The sequence below is a fragment of the Diabrotica undecimpunctata genome, chromosome 9 (genome assembly GCF_040954645.1).
Source record: "Diabrotica undecimpunctata isolate CICGRU chromosome 9, icDiaUnde3, whole genome shotgun sequence".
Lineage (NCBI taxonomy): Eukaryota > Metazoa > Arthropoda > Insecta > Coleoptera > Chrysomelidae > Diabrotica > Diabrotica undecimpunctata.
Window position 1 is genome coordinate 110,583,042 of NC_092811.1, and position 22,694 is coordinate 110,605,735.

Below are 22,694 nucleotides of genomic sequence, written 5' to 3' on the forward strand. Positions count from 1 at the left end.
TTCTTACCACCTTAAATGTCATAAAGTGTAAGGGAAACGAGATATTTGCAGAAAACTCATTTTCGTGACCATTGACCTTAAATATCTTAAGTCGCGGACACGTGATTATATGAGACTTTTGAGGTAAGTTTTATACCATCAAAATAAAGACGTATGCAAATTTTCAGCTTATTATCTTTCATTCCGAGGTTGCATCCTTATTTTACCGGACTATATGGTTTTTATCGAAAACTAAATCATTTTTTGGGCGTTAACTGCTCACCTATAACGATGTGTTACATTTTGAGACAATTAAAATTTATGTATATACGAACAAATAAGTTTTTACCTCTAGACATTTTTGATGTGTTAAGTTTAATATCGCAAATAACACATTTAAAAATATAAAATATTTCTGTAAATCACAAAAATCATAAGAATACACTCATTCGAAGTAAGTAATGATTCCACATCGGGAATAAAGTTAAAGCTGAACCATCATGTTAATTATAGAAATAAGTAAGGGCAACGGGGAATGGAAAGATTTGTATTTTCAACATTTTTTAATTTTATATAAATATATAAAAATAACAAAACAATGAATTAATTTCCTGGCCTATAAATAATACATGAAAGCTGAATTAGTTAAAATGCTAATTCAAAAGATAAAAAAGTAGTTGCGTCGATAATTTTTACAAGAGAACCACGGAAGTACCATTTAATTTATACAAATTGCAACTGCAGTAAAATGTTAGTTATTTCGAGTAGTCATCAAGATACTGACAAGGATTCTCAAAAGTAAGTAGCTTTTATGTTTTTGTGTAAGTGAATTGTATTTAAATACTTTTAACGCTGTTTGGATTTTATACTGAAAGAAAATGAAAATCGTTTATGTGTATTAAAATAAATACAATCTATCCTTCGGCAGGATCTATGCCACAATTTCTTTTTAGATTCGTTTCTTTGCCATTCACCTGTCCATTCGTTTATCTACCATTCGCGTGTCCATAACATATTAATTTTTGTTTTTAAATACGTTTTATGTTGCAATAAATAATATATGCTCTGATATATTTCCCAAGAATCTCGGAACTTCTCAAGGAGGAATACTGAATCCATTATTTATTCTACTGCATGGAAATGAATTGCCAAAGTGATTTAAGGAATAGAAAGACTTATTCCTGTGTGCCGACAACACCATAAATCGCTCTTTCTCTTCCTTTTCCTCTTCCTCTCTATTAGTCTTTTTCTCTCCCTCTCTTTATCATAGTTGTCGTACACTCAAAATCGAAATTAGTTTTTTATAATTATCTTGTACTTCCTTTATACAATTAAGTTAAGCTGTCTTTTTAAGATTCGTGGCAGTCTAAGACCGTGGGTATAAGTTCGCCATTTCTTCACGCAGGATAGGGTGAACAGGTGAGCAGGTTTTCATCACGGCAGGGTATAACCAAATAAATACCTGCGAATTAGCTGCTTAACTAGCTGAAAATATGAAATAAAAGCAAAAATGAGTTCCTTGACGAATAGTAAATGTTCATACCACAACAATAAACCTAAAATAAAAACTGAATCTCAATTATGACTTTTAATATCACACATTAATATTGAAACACAAGCATTTAAAAATAAATTTAATCTTATTAAATTAAACATTCGGTTGTAATTAAAAGATACTATTTTTTATAACATAAAGGTATTCCTTTTCACGTTATATATATATATATATATATATATATATATATATATATATATATATATATATATATATATATATATATATATATATATAACAGGGTGTATCAAAAAGATATGTCATAAACGCATTCCAGGGACAAAAATAAATTGATTGAATCCAACTTACCTTAGTACAAAAGTGTACACAAAAAAAGTTACAGCCCTTTGAAGTTACAAAATAAAATTATTTTTTTGCATTATCTCCTAAACTACTTGACATTTTGTAATAAAAATGGACACGTTAGTTTCTTATTCTAAAGGAATTTTTCATACAAAGAAACAACAAAATCTAAGCGCACAGAAATATTTTAAGGGGGGTGTGCAGCCCTAAATTCCCCCCAAACTTTTGAGTACGTTCAAATTAAATAAATTTTGTGGCATTATTAGTTTAACACATTATTTTTAAACTTTTTTGCCTTGTATCACTTTTCGAAAAACAAGTTTTTTCCTAGTTGGCCATAAAATTACAATTAGTTTCTACGGATACAATAATTACAAACAGTTCCATCAATAATAGTCAATAATTTGAAGCTATTATTTATTGTGTGAATAAGATTAATATTAAAAATTTTAATATTACAATGGCCTACACATTTCAGGAAATGGCAGATATGCATTTAACTTTGGGTAAGTTGGATCAGATTAAATTATGATTTCAATAAACTATCGGGAATTTCGTAGATGAATGTCAAGGAAAGTGCAGCAGCCGCGAAGCGTTATGCTGTATTGTACCCCAATCGAAATATACACGACAGACGATTATTTTTGACCATTGATCGTCGTTTACGGGAAACGGCTACATTCCAACCGCAAGTTGCTGGCAATAGTGGTCGTCCAATAATGGATGCAACTAATGAAGACATTTTAGAAATCATTGAAGAAGTCCCTGGAACAAGTACAAGGGTGATAGATGCTCAACTAAATGTTCCTCACGTAAGTGTTTGGAGGCGTTTGAAGGATCAGTTGCTTAAACCCTATCCCTTAACAACGGTTCAAGAGTTATTGGTTGAAGATTATTCTAAAAGGATTGAATTTTGCGATTGGTTGTTAATGGAAAACACTCCAAATGTTAATTTTATTAGAAATATTTTGTTTACCGACGAGGCTACCTTCAGTAGAAATGGAATAACAAACCATCATAACGAGCACATTTGGGCCGACGAAAATCCTCACGCCAAAAAAACGACTCATCACCAAAGGACTTTCAAAGTTAATGTTTGGACAGGAATTGTGGATAACAATCTATTAGGCCCAGTATTTCTTCCCAACAATTTAAATGGTGATAATTATTTGCAGTTCTTGGCAAACGATTTACAAGAGTATTTGGAAGAAGTGAATATTGCAATAAGGCAAAATATGTGTTTTCTACAAGATGGCGCTCTACTGCATTACAGTAATGAAGTCCGGGAATACCTTTACAGGCAGTATCCTGGTCGGTGGATTAAAAGGGTTTGTGACGCACCTATTTCTTGGCCACCCAGAAGTCCAGGTCTTAACCCCATGGACTTTTGCTTTTGGGGGTTTATGAAAGAGAAAGTGTATTCTGTAACAATAGAGGACGAACAACAATTGAGGGTTAGAATAATTGATTATATGACTGAATAATTGAGTCGATTATCATTGCGCCGAGGTTTCAACATCCTCTTCGATCTCTTCTTCAATGCTTTCGAAGTCTCAGTCTCCCGAGGCCCCAGACACTACTGCACTAATCACTAACCAATAGATTACTGATACTGAAAATAGAGGACGGTTTATTTATACCGTCGATATTTATGTGGTTTGGAAGGAGGTTGGCGTGGGAAATAGGGTGGGGATTGGCGCGGGGCTGTCGCGAACACTTCTGACAATAGGACTTTGATTGGCGAGTGGAGCGGACGATATTTTCTTTATGAGAGACCTCCATGTCGAAGGTAACTCTTCCGAAGATGCTGAAATAACTAGACAAGACATCGCTAGAGTTCTTAGAAACTTAAAACCTCCTATTCCGAACATTAGCCAATCCGAGGAAAAAGCCCTGAAAAAACTTCAGTCAAATCCAAATCTACTCAGACTTCCTTTTAAAAAATGCATAGCCACTGTCATCCTAAACACTTCTCCTTATATTAATAAACTCTCAAATCTCATAAATATATCAGACTACAGACCAATTCCTAATAATCCAACAACCTATCTGGAGAAATCAACAAAAGCCATTATCAATAAATCCTCTCTTCCTTTTGACATAAAATAGTCTATAATTCCTCGTAAAAAGTCTTCCAGAGCAACTCGAACATATGACCTACCCAAAATTCACAAACCCGATATTCCTATATGTTCTATTGTCAGTGCATACAACTGCTCTACACAACCATTGGCCAAGTACTTGGTCAAAACTCTACAACCTCTCTCAACCGAAAATGCTTCATTTGTCGTCAAAAATTCTTTTCATTTCATCGAACTTCTTAAACAATAACCTATCTTACCGTCAGACATTCTAGTAAGTTTCTATTTCACTTTTTACAAACATTCCTATAGACAAAAATCTAAACATTCTAAAAACTAAATACAGTATCCAGAAAGACCACTTATCTCGCATTAAAAATTGTATGTTCAACACATATTTCGTCTTCAAAAATCAATTCTACAGACAAATAATGGTGTCCCAATGGTCTCCTCACTATCTCCAGTATTTGCCAATATTTGTATGGAAGACTTCGAGACCCGATCACTATCCGACATTATCATAAAGAAAAACCAATCCCAAGGTTTTCATTACTCTGTTTATCGAAAACTCACCCATACCAATCGTTACTTCCATGCCAACTCTCAACATCCATCTTCACAAATTAATTCAGTCTAGTTTCTAGTTTAAAACAAGCGCTCATCTAAAACGATTACCGCGAAAATTTTATCAATAGTAGCATCCACATTCGTGCCTAACCTAACCTATTTAACTGGTGACTTTAATGCCAAATTAAGAAAGAAAAACGGCACGCAACAAGTCATGGAAAAATATGGAGTCGGTGATATAAATAAAAGGGAAGAAAGACTGGTTCAGTTTGCACACTACCAAAATATGCCTATTGCAAATACATTCTATAAGAAAAACTCGAATAGAAAATGAACTTAAGTAGCACCAAATGGAAACACTAAGAACTAAATTGACTTCATTCTAACCAACAAGGTTTCTACAATAAAAGGTGCCAGTGAAAATTATTCTAGATCTAAAACTATATAATATATAAAAGGCGAGTCTTCTACAAGTAGAAGCGAATCCTATTAATATAAACATCATCCAAATCTATGCTCCCACTGCAGACAAAGAGGAGGAAGAAGCAATTGAGTTCTATCAGAACATCAACAGTATCATACAGAAAATTCCTCGACAAGAAGTTCCCATCATTATGGACGATTTTAATGCCAAGATTGGAGCTGGAGATAAGACACAGTACATTGGAGCACATGAACTTGGAGTCAGAAACGAGGGAGGAGACCTACTAGAAACATTCGCAGAAGACTCAGAACTAGTTGTCACCAACACATTCTTCCAATTACCACCTCGCAAGCTGTACACGTGGAAATCCCCTCATAACAGACCCAGGAGAATTATTAGGAATCAAATAGACTACATTTTAGTAAATAAAAGATTCCGAAGCAGCTTTACATCTGTCAAGACTTATCCTGGAGCAGACTTGGAGGCAGACCACGTTCCTCTGGTGGGAGTATTTCAAGTCAAACTCAAAACAACACAGAAAAGGAAAGCACAATCATACGACCTACGTATGCTGAAACCTTGATCGAGGATGAGAGTCCAAGCCACGTTAAACGAGCAAGTGACTGCAATTAGAGACGAATCTAACGAAGAACAAACAATCAAACATATTACAGAAATAGTGCAAAATGTAAAGGATAAACGCTTAAAGACAGATAGATTAATGAAGAAAAAATCATGGATGACAGATGAGATCCCGAAACCAATGGACGGGAGAAGAGAAGCCAAAAATGACCCAGACAAATATAAAACCATAAATATATTAATAAGAACGAAAATCAGAGAAACGAAAGAACAAGAAGCAAGGGAAAGATGCGAAGAAATTGAGACTCTGCAGTCAAAGTATGATAGTCATAATGTACACAGGAAAGTTAAAAAACTCACAGGGGGACTAAGACGAAGGCAGAAAGGAAATATAACTGATTCTGGCGGAAATATTATCTTGGACAAACAGTAAAATAAGAACGCGGAAAGAATATCTAGAAAAACTATTTGAATTCCAAAGAGATAACACCTTTGAGCTAGAAGAAGAGGTAAATGATGGACTAAGAATATTACAGCAGTAAGTTTATTCCGCAATAACACAGTTAAAGGATGGCAAAGCGGCAGGCCCTGATAATATACAAGCAGAACTACCCAAACAAATGGACAACGAATCGATAGCAATAATCGCAAAGATATTCAACAACATATACAACTCTGGAGAAATATCAATAGAATGGCTGAAATCTGAGTTTATTGCACTTCCAAAAAATCCAGGAGCCAAAAAATGCGAAGATTACCGTACTATAAACCTCATGAGTCATCTCCTAAAATTGTTCCTAAAGATAATTCATAAGAAAATCTACAAGCTGTGTGAAAGTAAAATTTCCCCCAACCAGTTCGGATTCACAAATGTTGTTGGTACTAAAGAGGCTGTGTTCTCAGTACAAGTCTTATTCCAGAGATGCAGAAACGTCAACTGCGACGTATACGTATGTCTGGTTGATTACGAGACAGCGTTTGATCGAGCACAGCACGCCAAGATTATGCAAATACTAAAAGAAGCAGGAAATAACAACCAAGATCTGAAAATAATTAGAAATGTTTACTGAAATCAGACAGCAGATCTCATAGTTGAAGGTGAACACACTGACTATGTGAAATTTATGCGTGGAGTGAGGCAAGGCTGTATTTTGTCTCCTCTAATCTTTAATCTGTACTCTGAAAGAATATTTATCAAAGGTTTTCACGAAACTGAAAAAGGTATTCTACTAAATGGTTACCGCCTAAACAATATCAGATATGCAGATGACACCATAGTATTTGCGGACAACTTAGAAGACCTACAAGTTCTTATGAACAAAATCACGTATTACAGTTAACAATATCGACTCAATATAAACGTTAAGAAGACAAAGCTTATAATAATTAGCAAGAAAAGGATAACAGAAGGTCAACTCTACGTCAACCAATCCCATGTAGAAAGACTGACGCACTACAAGTACCTCGGCACCATAATAAATGAAGAATGGACCAACAACCAGAAGATTAGAGCGCGCATCGGAAAAGCTAGGTCCACCTTTAAGAATAAATCTATGACACAGGCAATATTCCAAAAGATTGGCTAGTTTCAGAATTGATTATGTTACCAAAGAAACAGCGAGCGGAAAAGTGCGGAGAATATAGGCTAATAAGTCTAATGAGCCATACATTAAAACTTTTTCTTAAAATTATACATCGCAGAATATACAAGCTATGCAAAGAGAGAATACAAGACACACAGTTTGGATTCATGAAAGGCATACGTACAAGGGATGCACTGTTTAGTCTACATGTATAAATCTAAAGATGCAGAGATATGACTTGCGATATCTACACGTGTTCTGTGGACTACCAAAAGCCAAAAGATGGATGTTCTAACAAAAGCCCAAATAGATGATAAAGACCGGCGTATAATACAAAATTTATACTGGAACCAATCAGCCACAATAAGAACAAATCTTGAAGATGAACCGACGGAAGCAATCCAGATTATGCGAGGTGTTAGACAAGGATGTATACTTTCACCTATATTATTCAACCTATATTCAGAGGAAATATTTAGTGAAGCCGGGGAAAATGGCGAACATGAAACCCTTTTAAATGGAGAACGCCTAAAAAACTTCCGCAATGCAGATGCCACCGTTATTTTTGCAGACAGTTTAAACAGATTACAGAAACTAATAAACAAAGTAAATGAAGTAAGTGAAAGATTTGGACTATAAGTAAACATATCAAAAACTAAATTTATGGTTATCGGCAAAAATAAAGTAGAGATGTCCAACTGCTTATAAAGAATACACCAGTGGAGCGAGTAAAGTTTACGTATAGTCCAGGAAATGAAGCATTTCACCTCGCAATTTTTTCGTCCTGCGTGGATTGACTTGAAATTTTAACAGAACGTAGGTAATAGCCTAAGGATCAAAATCTATATCGAACCAAAGTGCGCCAAAGCCTTGGGGGTGGTTGCCACCCCATCTCGGGGGTGAAAAAGTTTTTTTACGTTTTAACCACAGGTTTCGATTAAAAAAGTGATTCTAAACAAAAAATGTTTTATACATTTTTTTTGTAAAACTGATATTTTTCAAGTTATTCGCGATTGAATGTAACAACTTTTAGACGAAAAAATCGACGTTTTTAATCGGTTTTTCGCGAATAACTCGAAAATGGTGCATTTTATCAAAAAAATTGTAGAGAACAAATTTGTAGCTTTTAAAAAGACAAATACAATTCATTATTTTAAATGTTTTTGCGATATAATAGGAACCAAAATACGGCCTATCAATGTTCAGCGGTTTTCTTCAAATGCCAAATTTGAAAGATTCAAAGTCAAATATCGGGAAAATGATGCATTTTTGGAAGAAAACTCATGAAACCTTTTTTAAAGAGCATAAATAGACCTATCATAAAAAAAACTCTAGATCAAAAATTGAGTGAGTTATGATGAAAATAAGGTCAATACCTAATTTTTTTACGAAAAACTCGATGAAAACAACCCCCCCATAATTAAAATCGATCTTAACACTTCTGCAATTCTCTTTGGACATGTATTGTTAATACGCCAAGAAGTTTGACCCATTTAAAATGCATAGTTTTAGAAAAAGTACAGCTTAAAGCGAGAAACGATTTACAATTTCATATTTTTTACCCTTCTTTTTTTAAATATACCCGAAAATACTGAATATATGAAAAAAATAAAAATGTACTAAATTGTAGCTTTTTTAATGACTAAAATTTTCCTTTATTTAGATTTGTTGTACAATGAATATTTATCGAGATATAGCCGTTTAAAGCATCGATTTACGATCAAGCACCATCTTTTTCGAGCCCTTTAAACTCACCCCATTTAAAAACCAAGGGTCCCAAAAAGATTTAATTCACAGATCCTTGTAGCTCTTAGAAACCTCTACAAAATCGTTTTTTAAGAAACACTCTATCGTTAAAAATCAAGGAAATACGTTAAAAAAACCAATTAATTTTGGTGACAACATTACCGTCATCTTCGACAGCTACAATGAGAACAGTACGAAAATAATAGAAAGAAACCGTCGCTCATGTTGATAAGTTTATCAGATCACACCAAACATGCCTGTTTCTGTGACCCAAGATATATTTTTTTCAAATTATGAAAATGAAAATAAATTTATACAGCGGAATTCAAGAATCAATCTATTCAATGCCATCAAAGTGAAGGTGAAGCTGACGGGTTAGTCGTTGAATTGGCTACTCAGGATAGGTCAGATTTACAAAAAATCATTGTAGCAGAAGATATCGACATCCTTGTTATCTTAACAGCCAGAGCTAATTTAGAAAAAATAGAGAAAGATATTTATTTTCTTAAACTTGGGAAACAAAATTCTTCTTCTACATTATATTCATCTAACAGTTTTGAAATAGGGTACCCAGATAGTTCAAAATTAATAGCTTTTTCCCATGCTTTTACTGGCTGTGATACTGTATCTGCTTTTTACAATAAAGGTAAAAAAAATTTTTTGATATGCTTCAAAAAAGACCGGACATGAGGGAACATGCCGAAATTTTTTACAGTAGTACTGCTAAGCTTGAAGATATTTTAGATGCTGGCAGATACTGTGCAATAATGTTGTACGGAACTGTTAAAGACACGCAGCTTACCAAGTTAAAAAAAATAAAAGATTTGGAAGCATTTCTCGAGCAGATGCAGTACGAACAGTTCATCAAAGCTACAACGAAAAACTGTGCGGTTAAGCTATCATCCCTTCTGCCCACTGTTGATGCCTTAGATGAGCATTTAAAAAGATGCTATTACCAAATTCAACAGTGGCTTGGCAACGAAAATATCAGAGCAACAGATTGGGGATAGTATTTCAAAGATGGTTTGTTATTACCCGTACGCATGAACAAACAACCTGCACCCGATGAACTTTTGAAAATTATTTTTTGCCAATGCAAAAAAGGATGCGGCGTTTCATGTGGGTGCAGAAAAGTTGGTTTATACTGTAAGTCTACTTGTTCTGGGTGGTCAGGTAAAGGGTGCAATAATAGTCCACCAATAATTGAAGGAGATGAGGATGACATAGATCACGATGAAGATGTAATTGATGACGAATAAAATTAATATTATAATTATTTTACCTATAAATGTAAATATTTTCAACTATTTATGTAAATGTATAAGAATATATGGTGCCTTTTTATGTTGATAAATTTTTTTGTATTTAATTCTACTTTTTTCAATTTATATCTATTAAATTAGTTTATAAAAACTGCAATGTTGTAAAGGGTGATTTTCAAAAGTTGAAAAGTTGCAAAATTTTGGCAAAAAATTGTTTTTACCTATAGCACTCATAACAATTGATTTTTAAGGGTTGAAAATTTATGAAATTGTATTTTAAAGTATAAAAAAAATCACTATTTAACTAATCCAAACCAAATTTCACTCATCTTAAGATTTGTAATGTTATTTTACAATTTTTGAAAATTAGGGGTAGTTGTCACCCTTAAGAACAATCAGGGTTCATCGGCATGACATAAACTATAAAGCAGAGGGTGAGTTGAGCTTAAATCCAAATTTTTATCCAAATCGATCCAAGGCGAAATCATTTTTTTAGAATTAGTAATTTTTTTAAATTAATCTCTAACAAGGGTTGCTTTTTAAGGGTTGAAATATGATGGAACTCTATTCAAAAGTATAAAATAATCATTATTTAACTAATTCAAACAAAATCTTACCCATATTCAGGTTTAATATGTTATTTTATAATTTTTGACAATTAGGGGTAGTTTTCACCCCTAAAACCCTTCAGCGCACTTCGGTTCGATATAGATTTTGATCCTTGGGCTATCACCTACCTTCTGTTAAAATTTCAACTCAATCCATGTAGGACGAAAAAATTGCGAAGTTTTAACTTTTTTCGAGCTTCATTTCCTGAACTACTATCTTGTAACAATAGTAAACGAACAATGGGATCACTCACAAAAAGAAATATGTAGAATAAAGAAGGCTAGGAGTGCATTTAACAACATGGATAAACTCTTTAATAGCCACAACCGTAATCTGTTATATCTTCTCGATATTCTACTACCGAGTTAAATCCTGGATACTCACTGAAGCGATGAAGAAACAACTTGTCTTCAAGATGTAACTATACAAAAGAATCCTAAGGATATCATGAACGGACAAGATAACCAACGAGAGTGTACTACGAAGAATGGCGAAAGAAAGAGAAGTGATGTATACGATTAAAAGGAGAAAGTTAGAATATCTCGGACACGTAATGAGAAAAGACACTAAATACAGATTACTGAAAATTATTCTTCAAGGCAAAGTATTTGGAAAGTGAGGAATTGGGAGAAGAAGAATATAATGGTTAAAAAACCTGAGAAAATGGTTCTCCACAACAACAACTAATTAATTTAAAGCATCAGTTAATAAAATAATTATAGCCAGAATGATCGCCAATATTCGAAACGAATAGGCAACAAAAGAAGAAGAACTACTACTGCAAATCATACAGTAATATTTAAATTTCGTTTATTGTCAGTTTTTTCAAAACTTTTTCTTTATATTATTTCTTTCTTTATATTAAAATTTCGCGTATTGTATTGGTTGATTGGATCAGAACATTTATTTTTATATATATTTTTCATTAATACACATGATTCATTTGAACTAGTTATTACATAGGTAAAACCACTACTAACGAATAAACTCAAATGAGATTTTAATTGAAACATTTTACGTTTTCCGTATCTAAGATAAAATATTAATATTTCATACGCTCTCACGGTATCCGACTTCAAAATTAGGAACTGTAGAAAATAACTTGCCTATTAGGTATGCATTTCAATGTTCTTTGAGGATTTTCGGTGAATATGTTATTCCGTAGGAAGATTGACATTTCCGTATGCCGGACTGGGACTTACGGGAAGAGGTCAGTGAATAATTCAAGTGGTGATACAACGGTTTCTGGTCCCGGTGTCTCAAGGGTCAATAATTCCAGAGGGGTGAGGTTAGTGCGGCCGACAGGTCGATTGGCATACTTTAAACATGACACTGGACACGTGAATTTTGGATTTGTAGACTGCGATGGGTAAGTGTTGTACATATTTAAGATTTTTAAATTAAAGAAATAGATGAGATAAAGAAAATAAAATGAAAGGCATTTATTTAATTCTGTGCATATTTATATAAATAAAAAACAATTTGGTTAAACAGTTTTTTGAAATAGCAGAAAACTTTATTCAAACAATTTCTGTTTGAATTTTTAATGTCTTTTATTTTCATTTGAGTCTCTAACAAAAATAAGAACGTATCAAATACCGTAAAATAAAGTAAAATTGATCACTCTAAAATTATTCATTCAAAAATATGATAGTAAATTGTAAAATTCACTACATAGTTTTACTAATATGATTCAACAAGATCTATATTAACACTTTAACCCCTGAGTCTATTGATATGCGTAACTTGTCACAGACTGACCACTTTTTTTTATGTTCTTTAATAAAATGCTCTATATGTATGTGTTAATTCATATAATGACATTTTTTTTATTTAAAAAGGGCTTTGTAAATTGTTTATTTTTGATACACGCAGTTCACCTAGACGACTTTTCATAATGTCATTACCCATAGCCTATATGTATTGAAATTGATACATATTATTTATGAAACTAAAATAAATTTTTTTTCTCTACATTCAGTACCAGTACACCTAGTGTTGCACTGTTTGGAATTCTTAGATGTGTCGTCTCCGGTGTAATTAATAAACGTATGAAACACTGATTGCAACTTGGTGCAAAATTCCATGTTTATTAATCTGTCCAACTATTGCGCAATATGGTGTTATATTGCGTAGTTGGCCGGTACGCTCTTATTGTGGCATTATTTTGAAGAGATAATGCCATTGTGGTTTTATTAGGTGGTTGAAATAAAACACATTCTTTCTAAGAAGAAAAAAACTCAGCTTCAGAGTCTTAGAAAGAAACAGAGCCCTTCGAGCAAAGTGCTCTAGGGAGCTACCCTACATGGGTAAAACCATGAGTTAGACACTACTATCACTACTCACTTGAGATCCGAAGATGTCCCATATTTAAAGATAAATTAACTTTTATATGAAACTTTTTCATTTCTCAACCAATTAAATTTAATTATGTGTTCCAGAAGGAAGGGCGATGAACATCGAAGTGCGTGATTGGTGGCACTTGATGACATCCCCTATGCTTTGGAGACTCTGAGGCTGATAAAAAAGCTGATTTTATTAAAAAACTTAAGAAAACAATTTTTTTTTACAAATCACATATAGGAAAGAAAAAAAATGCATAAAATATATTAAAAGTGTATATGTCCATATTGTCAGATCTACTTACAGTCCTCTAACACACACTACACTCGCGTACACTCGCGTAGCGCGCACTTGCACTGCACAAAAACACTCACAGGCGGTGGTCGGTGTTGTTGACAGCATCTGCAGGTCCATCCTCGACGACGTGCTTTCGTTCTACGGCGGCTTCATCCTCTCTAGATGTACATTTCCCATCTGCATGTCGCCGGTGTGTCGTAGGCGAGTTTGCCTGGGCCTCCGTGGTGCTCTGGACCACATAATGGTAGGGCAGGCAGCGACTGGATACTGCGGAGACATCCATTGCATCAGGTACTTAGCATCAAGTAGGCTGGCTCGTCGGAGATGTGGCACATCGACGGTTTTAGGGCTGCAGAAGGTGGATATCGGCATGTTAGTTTGGTGTACTAACATCCGATGCTTCTCCCCGCTGTTTTCTTGAGTGGTTTTGATGCAGGCATCGTGTTGGAACTGTTTGCGATTTTCGATCGCGGAGCATGAGAACTCTGACATCTCGGAGTCGTGGTAGAGTTCGTTGAAGGTTGGGCGCCATGTCGTCTCCGGTGTAATTAATAAACGTAGGATAAACTGATTGCAACTTGGTGCAAGTTTCCATGTTTAATAATTTGTCCAACTATTGCGCAATATGGTGTTATATTGCGTAGTTGGCCGGTACGCTCTTATTGTGGCATTATCTTGAAGAGACAATGCCATTGTGGTTTTATTAGGTGGTTGAAATAAAACACATTCTTTCTAAGAAGAAAAAAACTCAGCTTCAGAGTCTTAGAAAGAAACAGAGCCCTTCGAGCAAAGTGCTCTAGGGAGCTACCCTACACGGGTAAAACCATGAGTTAGACACTACTATCACTACTCACTTGAGATCCGAAAATGTCCCATATTTAAAGATAAATTAACTTTTATATGAAACCTTTTCATTTCTCAACCAATTAAATTTGATTATACGTTCCAGAAGGAAGGGCGATGAACATCGAAGTGCGTGATTGGTGGCACTTGATGACAGATGCATATGCGCGACCAAAGGATTTTGTCAGTGTGCTGTAACATATAATACATTATTCTCTTTTGTCATATTCTTCCAGCCTATGATGTGTTTGTTGAGGTTTTGTAACATTATTATCTTTGCAAATGGCAGTCACTAATTCTTCGCGAAATTGTGTACATCCATTTTTTTGTTCGAAGCTTTGTTGTAAAAAATTAAAGCATTTACTACGGCTGCGGACCAATTCATGGATAGAGTATCGTCAGGATCTTGCAGCGTTTGGCGATAAGAGATCAAAGGTAATGGATTTACTGGAATTTAAGGTGTATGTTGGAAGGTCACTAGCTTTAGATGGTAAGCCTACAAGCGGGAGACAAGCTAGTGCGTCTATTCCAAAAGAACCGGAGTCATCAGAAGATGAAGAGCCCATAATTCCTGTAAAAAGATCTAAAGTTGTCCAGTTACCTATAATAAGAAAAACCAGTAATGACCATTTGCCAGTATGCTCTGTCAGCTATAAAAATTCGTACATGCATTGCCTAGATGCACTAAGAAGACGAGATTCTTTTGTACAAAATACAAAATTTACTTGTGTATTTCTCCTGAACGAGAATGTTTTTTCAGTTTCATACTTAACTTATATGAAAGTTAGTCCTGATGTCCATTATACTGAACCTGTCATATTCTGTCTGTTAAATAATTTTTTTTTTAGTTTTTATAAATTTTCGTTTATTATTTTCACAAATAAAGAGAGAAAATATAAAATATTGTTAAATAATAAAGACTGTTTTCTTGGGACTGGTGAGGATAATAATGTTGGATAATCATATAATGTTTATTAGATTCCTTCCATCAAGAGTTCCATATAGTGGAACTCTATGGGGAGTTTACCTCCTGCATGGGGTTGATTAACTCACGGGATACTCATAATTGCTTTATTGGTTCTCTAAGTACAATAAGAGAGAGAGAGAGAGTACCCAGTTGACGGATGAACACTAGCTTCGACTGTTAACTCTTAATTCTTAATGATCTACTTCCGTTATTTTCTGGGTCTTTAACTCACATGCATTTGTTTATGCATTTATTGTTCTCTAATATAATTTATATACATTATTAAATAAACTTTTGATTACATTGCAAATTTCACTAGGTCAGTGCGTCTTCTAGTTACACCGATATTTTTAATGTCATAAACAAACAATCGCATTGAACAATAAGCAATGAATGATATTATTAAAACGATTTTAAAATAATAAACTGAATTGGGTTACTTAGATCTGATTCCTGGATGCTTAATTAAATCCCGTTACATCCCTATCCCTCAAAAGAAAAATTCTGAAGTGCTCTCATCTGAGGGCTATTTGTTTTCAATCAATTACATAAACTGTTTTTCTCTTCCGAAAGAAGAAAATTTTTCGTGTCATCACTGATTACTGTACATACATACATTATTTACATTCTCTATTTACATATACATATTTAAAGAATTATATACAAATTTTTGGTACATACTTCCTTATATTTACCAACAAAAGAAAATGTTCAATATCAATGTAATTGTTCCCGTTTTCACATATCACTAATTTACTGTGTTTCTGGACTGTAAGTGTATAGCCTATTCTTATGCACCACCGTTATCTATTTTAATTTTACAGTTAACGTTATTTACCTCTGTTACACAGGATGAAAAAACGTTGTGAAGAATTAGAATCACTACAAGAAAAGGGAGATAGCTTTGGACTACATAAAAAGGTCAAAGATATTTCGAGTATATACAAGAAACACCATGAGACTCGCCTGAAGAATGATCAAGGAAACTACGTTCATACCCAGGAAGAACTAGCTAAAACCTGGGCAAACGATGCTTCTTCCCTCTTTGCGGATAATAGACCGAATATGCCAACTACTAACTTACCCACGGAAAATTTATCCGGCCCTCCCATCATTGGCCCGAAGTGGAATACGCTATAAAAGTAGCAAAACTAGGCAAGGCCCCATGGACCGTATGGAATTACTACGGAAGCCATAAGACTGTTGGAAGATAATAACATCGACATGCTGGTAACAATTTTCAATGACATATATAACACCGGCCACATTCCAACGGATTGACTTTATTCAACCTTTATAATGATCCCTAAATCACAAAGAGCGACACAATGCAAAGACCACAGACTGATAAGTTTAATGAGCCATTTGCTTAAGGTGTTTTTTCGCATCCTTCACACAAGAATGTTCAGAAAGCTGGAAGATCTAAGCGGTGAGACACAATTGGGTTTCAAGAGCGGATTGGGTACACGTGAAGCAACTTTCTGCTTGAACACGCTTGTACAAAACTGCATGGATCCAGAAAAGGATATAACCATAACATTAATCGATTCTGAAAAAGCGTTTGACATCGTAAAACATGATGCAATGATAAAAATGCTACACAACGCTAACGTTGACGAGAAAGGTATAAGAGTCATCCAGAATCTCTATTGGAATCAAAAAGCACGAGTGAGACTGAAAAAATCAACCAACACAGGAGAATTTGAAATTTTAAGTGGGGTGCCACAGGGGTGTATTTTGTCTCCTATGCTCTTTAATCTCTATGTGGAAAACATTTTTGCAAAGGCACTGGAAGGCTCTGAGTGTGGAATAAAGGTAAACTGGTTCCCGATAAATAACATTTGTTACGCCGACGACACGGTGATAATAACAGACAACGAACATTATATGCAGTTAATGTTAAATAAAATAAACACCGTAGGAAAAATATATGGCTTGAAGATAAATGCTGGAAAAACTAAATGCATGACAATAAGAAAAAACGCACTTTAGGGAATACAACTGCAAGTAGGTAATGCTCCAATCGAGCAAGTGAAAACATTTAAATACTTGGGTATGATGATGAATGACCAATAGGATCCTCATCAAGAAATAAAATACCGTACCGAACAAGCAAGACAAGGTTTGTATCAAATTTAAACCGCTACTATGTAACCGCAATCTTTCCTTCAATCTCCGCTACAGGATGGTTAAATGCTATGTATGGTCCATATTGTTATGCGGCATGGAAACATGGACGTTAAGAGTACCTTCCGTTAATAATTTGGAGGCTTTCGAAATGTGGACATTGCTAAGAATGTCCCGCATACCATGGACAGATAATGTGAGAAACGAGGAAGTCTTAAGAAAGGCAAATACTGAGAGAAAACTACTCAATTTGATCAAGGTACGAAAAATTGGATACTTCCGCCATATTCTGAGAGGAAAAAAATACGCAATTCCTCAACTAATCATCCAGGGAAAGATTGAAGGCAAGAGAGGAGTAGGTCGCAAACAAATGTCGTGGCTACGGAACATAAATAACTGGACAGGCATAAATAACACTGGCGATCTTTTGCATGCCGCAAAAGACAGACGTCTTGCCTTAAGATAATTCAAAAACGCACTATAGGTGCACGGCACTATAAGAAAAAGAACCTCTGTTATTATGAAAGGACCTGCATAAAGACTATCAAACTTACAATTCTCTTCTCTTTTGACCAGGACTAGGTCTCCTATTTTGAAGTGTTGTGGCGTCGTTTTTGACCTATTTCTTTCCTGCCGTTCCTTTTTGTGCGTTAATAAGAAGGTTTCAGCTCTCTCGTGTGCGAATTGTAATTTATAGCGTAACTCATTGTAGTAGGCATCTATGTTGTCATGAGGTTATTTTGTTAAATTTATTTATATTTACATAAGACAGGATAAAAGCCATTAGACCAAAACAAAGGTTATCGTTTACAGATGTTATTGAATCCATAGTTAAAAAACATTGTAAATAGAGTTACAGTGTTATTTATATCAGGTGGTGTCGTATGTTGCAGACTAAAATATTTATCGGGATAATCTAAAACAGTTGAATATTCATGGAATGGACTTTATTTTAATACTTATAATAAAACTTATATACATATTTTGTAAAATAATCTTTACATTAATTAAATATTAATGAATCTTTTATTATACGGTATTTGCTTCCCATTTGTCTTTAATAAAATCCGATATTCGTTCCCCGATCATGTATGAAGGTCCAGTTGTATGTGCAGATAATGGAAAAGGGATTATACTTGTATCAGCCACTCTCAGATTCTCTACTCCATAAACTTCTCCTTTATTATTAACCACGGCTTCCGGATCTGCTTTTGGTCCCATTTTGCACGTTGATACTTGATGCCAGACACTACTAGTCAGAGATCTTATACCACATTCCCAATATTCGTCACTGTCGAATACCAGGTGCTCACAACCTAAAATAAATAATATTTATTAGATTATTCAAAAGCACATTGCAACGGATAAACTGCAAAACCTAGTAAATCAGTATTATGTAACTTTACAGGAGAGACGAAAAACATTTTGGCATCGGTAATTTAACATTCAGTTTTTTTTTATTTTGTGTGTGTAGGTTTCTTTTTGGGTAACTATTACGTTAACGTTGAGTAAAATTCGGTAATATTGTTTTTTTTTTGTCAAAAAGTCGATTACGAGGTTTTGCAACTTAAAATCTTAAACTGTCGTTAAACTTACGAGGTTTTGTCTCATAAAGAAAACCTTCTTCCGAGGTTTTGTAACTGAAAATCTTATTCACGAGGTTAAAAAAACGCAATAAATTAAATTATTTTTAATTAAATTATTACATTACAACCCCTATAATATAAAACTTATAAAATATTCTTAAAAACGAGTAGTGACAATCATTCTTTATACTTAAAAAGTAAAAAAATCAAAACCAAAATTGTCATAGTTTGTAAAACTTGCTAATATTCACTATTAAACTAAATTTTGCTCACGAAAAAGAGTAAAAAATAAAAAAAAAATCAAAGCGTAAATTGTGATAGTTTACAACTGGCTAATATCCACTATTTATTTACGAGAAAGAGACTCATGGAAATGTCATGTTTAGGAATAAAGTTTTGAAGAACCTGCAAATCATTAAAACTAGACAGTGTTATTTTTGGTGAAGTAGGATATGATAATGGCGGAGCATTGTTTGCCTTTTCTTTCTTTGGTCGTTGTGGTAACAGTTTTCAGTCATCTTCATAATACAATTTGTATTCTATAAGACTATTAGGATGATATGCTGCAGCGATTTTCAAACTTTTTTTTACACGTACCACTTATATAAATTCTACTACTACTACTACTTGTCGGTTTATAAGGTTCTCCGCCGTTTTCCGACTTCCAATCGCCACTTTGACCGGTTGTTCCATAGATCTTCTTCTATGGCCCTCTCTCAGTTCTTTATTTATTCCTTCGGTCCAACTATTTCTCGGTCTACCTCGTTTTCTCTTTCCTTCTGGTTGCCACTTTAGTATTTCTTTTGGCATTCGTTGTTCGTCCATTCTTTCTATGTGTCCGAACCAGATAAGTTGTTTTGTTGTTAGGTCATCTGTGATTGTTCGTTTGATTCCCTTTATTTCTCTAATGCGTTCGTTGGTAATCCTTTTTCTTCTAGATCTTCCTGCGGCTCTTCTCCAAAAATCCATTTCCGTCGCTTTCAGCGTTGACAGTGTTCTTTCTTTCAGTGGCGATACCTAACAGCTGTATAAAGTGATACTTTTTACTATAGTCTCATATATCCTCTTTTTATTTTCTTTGCTGATGGATTGGTCACATAAAATGGTGTTTAACATTGTGATGGCTTTTCTCCCTGACGTATGTCTCTCTCTTATGGCTTTGTCTAATGTTCCATCTTGTGAAATAGTGATACCTAGGTATTTGTAGTCACAGCAGTGCTTTATCGTAGTGTTATCGTCTAATATGAGATCTTTTTGTTCTGCTCCACTGCACAGGTATTCGGTTTTCTTTTTATTTACTTCTAGACCCCATATATCACACTCTTCAATTAATTTTCGTGCCATATAGTTTAAATCCTCATATTCTTGAGCCATTATTACTTGATCGTCTGCAAAGTTAAACGTATATACCATAGTATTGGTGAGCGGTATCCCCATTGTCCTGCATTTTTGTTTCCATCTTTTTAAAGCACTTTCGAGGTATATTTTAAGTAAAGTGGGAGACAAGCAACATCCTTGCTGTAATCCTTTTGATGTTATAAATCCTGTTGTTATTTGTGTCCCTGCTTTTATCTTTGTTATTGGTTGGTTGTATAGCACTTTGACGGCTTTTATTAGTTCTATATTAATATTCGTGCTTTCCATTGATTGCCACAGCTTATTCAGTGGAACGCTGTCGTAGGCTTTCCGTAGGTCGACGAACAACATATAAATCTCTTGATTCCTTGCCATCTTTTTTTCTATTATCTGGGTTAAGGAGAAAATGTTTTCAATAGTGGATCGGCCCGTACGAAATCCTGCTTGTTCTTCTGCTTCATAATCTAAGTATTCTCTCTCGATTCGGTTCTTTAACACCTTTCCATATATTCGACTCATAGATCCGGTTACAGCTATTCCTTGGTAATTTTCACAATTATTTTTATCACCCTTTATGTATAGTGCTGAGGTATGATATCTTCCATTCCGTAGGGATGCATTGATGCATTCTTGTGTTTATGCATTCTTGAAAAAGTTGTCGAAGACATTCGTACAATTTGTTCGTTCCGTACTTCCGTACTACTATACCCTCTCCGGGTATATCTCCTGGTCCGGGTGCTTTGTTCCTCTTCAGCTGTTTACATACATTTTTAATTTCCTCTGTTGTTAATCTTATTGGCGAGCCAACTATTGAAATTCTATCTTGGTTTTTATTTCTATGTTCCTCAAATTCGACTCTATTCTCTACCAAAAGTCCTTTGAAATACTCTTCCCAGTCTTCAGGTTTTATGCTCTGTATTACTTCTTTATTCTTTTCTTTTGTCAATTTTTTTATCAGTTTCCAGCTTTCTGTGCTTCTGGTTCCTCCTAGATAAGTATTTATTCGTTGGCAGTTTCTTTCCCAGGACTCGTTCTTCTTCTTAGAGATTTTCCTTCGTACTTCTGCTTGTTTTTCCTTATATTTTATTTTGTCTTGTAATGATTTAGAACTTAAATATTGTTGGTATAGTTGTCTTTTACATTTTATTTCTTCCTCTATTTCGTTATCCCACCAGTATGGTTTGTTTACCTTGGGTTTTATGTAGTATCCCATTGCTTCAAATGCTGCTTCGTGTAAACAGTTTTTTATATGTTTATATAGCTGGTCGATATTCTTGGGGGCGGGAATTTGTAGCTCCTTATCCAATCTATTTTTAAATAAGTCTTGGGTACTTTCTTCATCTAGGCTTCTGATGTTGTATCTTCTTTCCTGTATCTTTTCTGTTGTGTTAATGTCTATGCGTGTTTCTCTTTGTTGTCTTCGGATTGGGAAGTGTATTTTTGAACGTAATAAATAGTGATCGCTACCGCATGTTCTTCTCTGAACTCTTACATCTTGTACTCTTAGTCGGGTATTTTGTTTTGTTACAATATAATCGATTATTGATTTTATGTTTCGTGTTTCCTGAGTCCATGTATAGCTGTGTATCAGTTTATGTGGAAAGTATCCATTTAAGATTCTGAGTTGATTCTGGTTGCATAAATCTATGAATCTTTCACCGTTGTTGTTCGTGGTGTCTTCTCCGTATTTTCCTACTATTTCATCCGCATCTTTTTTTCCTACTCTACTGTTAATATTCCCCATTAATATTATTTCCCGCGATTGACTTATTTATTCTTAATATATAAATTCTGCGTTACTAAAAGTAGATAATAAAATTTACTAATTTTGGCAAAATTGTATTTATTTAAAAAAGGGCATTATAAATGTAAAAAAAATAAAACTTGCACTCTAACACAGTCAAAAAATTCAGTGAGAAGGATGGTTCTGCATAGCTACAACAAGTGAATCGGTATCAGGATCAATTGTGCTTAGTTTCATTCGTAAATTTGGATTAAGATTAGGCCTACTGCGATATTTATTTTTCACTTATAGCATAGCAGAGTTTCACACAGTTAAGTGGTCGTAAAAGAAAGTTAAAATGACAATTCTGTTTTTGATAAGGCTGGATATTCGTTTTTAGTATTTAACCAGAATTCGATTAATTCTAATTTTGAAAACTTTATTTTCAAACCCCCATCACAATATCGTTCTATTAAAGACTCTTTTTCATCCTGTTTTAATGTTTCAGGAATGCTATCCAAAATAAATGGTTGTCGTATTAAAAGAAACTGAGCATAGTCTTCGTCAAAATATTCTTTAAAACTATTAATTAGCATTTGACAATGCTGTTTTATGTTAAAAATAAGATTATCTTTAATCTTTATTTCATACTCAACCACAAAATTTTCTAAATTGGTAAACTTGGTTTACCAAAAAATTGGTTTCCATTAAAAACACATGTACTTCAGAATGCAACTCGAATAAATTGTTCAACATTTTTC

At 34.1% G+C, this 22,694-nt stretch overlaps 2 protein-coding genes across 2 annotated transcripts in view; one reads left to right on the top strand and one right to left on the bottom strand.

Annotated features, from left to right (window-relative positions):
• The first annotated feature begins 665 nt into the window (after nt 1-665).
• On the top strand, nt 666-16,602 carry LOC140449855 (uncharacterized). The gene is made up of 3 exons (XM_072543239.1): nt 666-777; nt 11,857-12,060; nt 15,993-16,602. The coding sequence occupies exons 1-3, from the start codon at nt 728-730 to the stop codon at nt 16,279-16,281; spliced, it is 543 nt and encodes a 180-aa protein (XP_072399340.1). The 5' UTR covers nt 666-727; the 3' UTR covers nt 16,282-16,602.
• An 862-nt stretch (nt 16,603-17,464) lies between these two features.
• LOC140449857 (glucose dehydrogenase [FAD, quinone]-like) overlaps nt 17,465-22,694 on the bottom strand; it is a 38,513-nt gene continuing 33,283 nt past the window's right edge. The window contains exon 9 of the mRNA XM_072543240.1: nt 17,465-18,584. Coding sequence (XP_072399341.1) covers nt 18,298-18,584 — 287 coding nt within the window. The 3' untranslated portion in view covers nt 17,465-18,297. The remainder of the gene's footprint in view (nt 18,585-22,694) is intronic.